Genomic DNA, 4,093 nt, shown 5'->3' with positions numbered 1-4,093 from the left:
AGGGGGGAGGGGCAGAGAGAGAGGGAGACACAGAATCGGAAACAGGCTCCAGGCTCCGAGCCATCAGCCCAGAGCCTGACGCGGGGCTCGAACTCACGGACCGCGAGATCGTGACCTGGCTGAAGTCGGACGCTTAACCGACTGCGCCACCCAGGTGCCCCCCCCACCTCCCAATTCTTAAATTAAGATTTGGGGCAACTAAAAGAACATGGGTGGGGAAGGGCAAGGTTTTCTTAATGAATCACGGTAAGTTACATTCTAAGTAAACACCAAAATATACAACAATGTACATTTTGTATATTTCAACAACGTAATTCTGATCTTTGTTCCCTCTGCTCTTGTATCTCTTCCTGGCTCACACAGTCTGGTCTTTGGGCTCAAATGTTACCTCCTCAAAGAGGTCTTTCCTGATGCCAATGTGAAATATTCTTCTTGTATGTCACTCTTCTATTCCTTTAGCCTAAATTTATTTAGAGCACTTATCACCACATGACATTTCTTACAAATGCATTAGCCTGTCCCTCCCCCTACAATGTATACTCCACAAGAGAAGAGCCTTGTTGTATTTATTGCTTACCCCTTAGTGCTTGGCATGTAAGTGCCCCAGGTGTGGGATCCAGGCCACAGCTTTACATTTGACCCAGACAGATTTACTTCAAGAAATGAAAATTAAGAATGTTGTAAGTGGTTTTGCCAACAAATTACGTACAGCAAATTCACTAAAACAACGCCTTTGCAGGATATTATTGAGAAAATAAACACATCAACAGCTTACATTCATCCAGGCCGGCAAAGAGCAGCTTGCAGCCCAGGCAGCTCAGACCCCTGGATCCAAGAGCTAAACATATAGACTGGTGAGATTTATTCAAACGTCACTTGAAATTCCCAAGTCCTGGCCTTGGGAAGGATCTTGCGTCTCAGACCTGTCTTGTCCGAGATGGTGGCTACTTTACATCTAAAATGGTTAAAGTGGGGCAGCTGGGTGACTCAGTCAGTTGGGCTTCTGAGTTCGGCTCAGGTCATAATCTGGCAGGTTCGCGCTCCACCTCGGGCTTGGAGCTGATAACTGGGAGCCTGGGGCCTACTTCAGATTCTACGTCTCCCCCTCTCTCTGCCCCTCCCCCACTCGCGCTGGGTCTCTGTCTCAAAAATAAACACTAAAAAAAATTGTTTTTAAATAATAATAAATTTAAAAAAATAATAAAATGGTAAAAAGTAAAAATTCAGTTTCTTGGTCACACTAGCCACATTTCAAAAGCTCAGTAGCCACACTGAGCAAAACTGCCTCGAAGTGTCTGTTAGCCAGTAGATAGGACACCTCGGGCCTCCTTCCAAAGCAAAGCAACAGGGGGCAGTGTGGCCAAACTGCTTCTTATCCCCAAGCAATGCATCTTGTCAAAATTCATCCCCCACTCTTGCTTTTCTGCATTCCTCCTAATCTTTAAAAAAAAATTTTAATGTTTATTTTTGAAGGAGAGAGAGACAGACTGTGAGTGGGGGAGGGGCAGAGAGAGAGAGAGAGAGAGAGAGAGAGACAGACAGACAGACAGAATCTGAGGCAGGCTCCAGGCTGAGCTGTCAGCACAGAGCCTGACGCAGGGCTCGAACCCACAAACCGTGAGATATGACCTAAGCCGAAGTCGGACGCTCAAGTTGAGACTAAGCCACCGAGGCACCCCTCTCCTAATCTCTTATTCCTCAAATTTTTGTCTTAACTACTGAATTATTACGTAGTTCCTGCTAATTTAAAAAATTTTTTAATGTTTATTTTTGAGAGAGAGACAGAGTGTGAGCGGGAGAGGGGCAGAGAAAGAGGGAGACACAGAGTCTGAAGCAGGCTCCAGGCTGAGCTGTCAGCACAGAACCTGACGTGGGGCTCGAACCCATGAACCACGAAATCATGACCTGAGCTGAAGTTGGATGCCTAACCAACTGAGCCACCCAGGCACCCCTAGTTTATGCTAATTTTGACACCCTACAAGAGAATCCAAACGCAGGAGATTATACCAACATTGTATGCATTTCAGGCAATGTGCACACTGGCCAGAGGAAAGAACACATATTCAGACTCTACATTTCAATTCCAGCTTCATTTACTAGCTGCGGTGATCCTGAAAGTCTGTTTTTTTTTTTTTGTTTTTTCAACTTTAAAAAAAATGTTTATTTATTCGTGACAGGCAGAGTGTGAGTGGAGGAGGGGCAGAGAGAGAGAGAGAGAGAGAGAGAGAGAGAGAGAGAGAGAGATACAAAATCTGAAGCAGGCTCCAGGTTCTGAGCTGTCAGCAGAGCCCAATGCGGGGCTGGAACTCACGAACCGTGAGATCATGACCTGAGCCAAGGCCGGACACTTAACCTACTGAGCCACCCAGGTGCCCCATTCTGCAAAGTCTTTGAATGCCACTACCCTCATCTATATAACGGAGTAGCATATGAAATGGAAAAGAGTACATAACAGTACATGATAAATGACCACACACTACTGATGTCCCTTTCTACCCATTATTGTCTGAGCCAATAGTTTATGAAGTCTCTCTGTGCCTCCATTCCATCACCGGTAAAACATCTGTAAAATAGTTACAGTACAGTGTTATTTTGAGGATTAATGAGGTATTAATATGCCAAGTCTTAAGATAGTGTCTTGGCAGGCGTGATAAACGTGTCTATTATTATGTCATTTACTTTTTTTGAGCAGGCATGATAGGAGTGTCTACTGTTATGTCACTTAATTTTCTTGAGCACACTGATGGGGAGGGGAAAAATCTAGGAAGCGTTCCCTGTTTGGGGAGTTCCTTTGTACTTGGGTCCCAGGCACATACTGTTTGTTTCCCTGTTTACTGATGCCATTTGAGAAGGCATTGCCATCTGGCTTGTGGCATTTTCCTCTGAAACTTTATAGCTCTCTGGATCACTTTCAGTTTTCTTCAACTCCTCTGGGAAGGCCGCTCTGGAGCTATTTCTGAAAGCGTTGGGCCGAACAGCTCTATATGCAGCTCTTAAAAGAGACACCAGAAAACCCATCTAATAACCCCCTACCCCGATTCTCCCTCCTTAGAGGCAAAGTGCAGTAGAGTGGAGCGAAGACAGTGGCCTAGGAAGCATGAATTTTGTAGGGACAGTCCTGCCATTAACCACACTGAGGCACTGTGAAAGATAAGGTGGCTAAGCTCTCACGCTCTGCATTGAACCCAGGTTCACACCCGGGTACGCTATTAATGGTTCGGAGCAAATAACGCGCTTGGCTATCACCGAGGCTTGATTTCTCCCGTATAATGTGGGGAAAGCACCACCTAGTTTGCAAAGTTTCTATGGGTTAAACGGGAAAAGAAATCAGCACAATAGCACGTAACAAGGGCTCAGGGTCCGTGTTAAGCAGTGTATCCCTGCAGGAATGGCCAAGATAAATCCCTAAAATGACAGCGTGCCTTGCTCGCCGCCTCCTCCGCCTCTAACCCTCCGTGACTCAAAACAAAGGAGGCAACAGGTGTCGGCTCCCGGGCTTCCTGCCCTGACCTTCCTGGGGCCACAGCTCCTCAGAAAAGGGACACCCGGCCGAAAATAGCGGGGCAGCTGCTCCCGGGGGCCAAGCCCAGGCGCGACGCCGAGCCCCGCACGTGCTGGGGCGGGCCCGGCCCCTCATCCCGGTGGCCCATTACCTGCTCGGCCTCCGCCAGCCACAGCCAGAGCTGCCGCCATGTCCGGAATTTGTACCTGTCGCTAAACACGAAGCACATCTCCGGGCTGGCGTAACGGGAGGCAAGCGGCGAGCGGTAGCTGTCGTGCCCGCAGGCCGCCTGCTGTCCCCCACGATCGCCTCCCTCCGCCATCCCGGGCACGCCTCACCACCAGGTCAGGGCCGAGCCAGCGAGGGCGGGAGCGGAAGCCCGGGGACGGGACTTCCTCCACGCGGGGCGGAACTTCCTCCACTTGGTCTCGCCCCCGGGCTTCCGGGGGCCCGGAGCCTTCAGAGTTGTCGGGTTTCCGCTGCTTGATGTTGAGTATTGTCAAGTGTATCTTCGTGTACAAGAAACGTCATTAGCGCCTCTTAAGCTCCTGAGCCGCTGTGTGCCTCAGTGTCCCCATTTGAAGAAAGGTA

At 48.8% G+C, this 4,093-nt stretch overlaps 1 protein-coding gene across 2 annotated transcripts in view; it reads right to left on the bottom strand.

Moving 5' to 3' along the window:
* The window catches only part of ADSL (adenylosuccinate lyase), an 18,365-nt gene extending 14,482 nt beyond the window's left edge, over positions 1-3,883 (bottom strand). The window contains exons 1-2 of one of the 2 annotated variants that reach the window (XM_049627566.1): positions 3,654-3,741; positions 578-653 (exon numbers count right to left, since the gene is read on the bottom strand). Coding sequence is in view for 1 of the 2 variants with exons in the window: in XM_049627565.1 (XP_049483522.1) it covers positions 3,654-3,824 (171 nt within the window). In the remaining variant the exon portion in view is untranslated. Of the gene's footprint in view, positions 1-577; positions 654-3,653 lie in introns of both variants that reach the window. The other variant, XM_049627565.1, reaches the window with a different exon arrangement.
* Positions 3,884-4,093: the final 210 nt, after the last annotated feature.

Source organism: Panthera uncia, chromosome B4 (assembly GCF_023721935.1).
Source record: "Panthera uncia isolate 11264 chromosome B4, Puncia_PCG_1.0, whole genome shotgun sequence".
NCBI classification, from domain to species: domain Eukaryota; kingdom Metazoa; phylum Chordata; class Mammalia; order Carnivora; family Felidae; genus Panthera; species Panthera uncia.
Note: the sequence above shows the minus strand (reverse complement) of the source record. Positions and strands in the feature narration are given on the sequence as shown.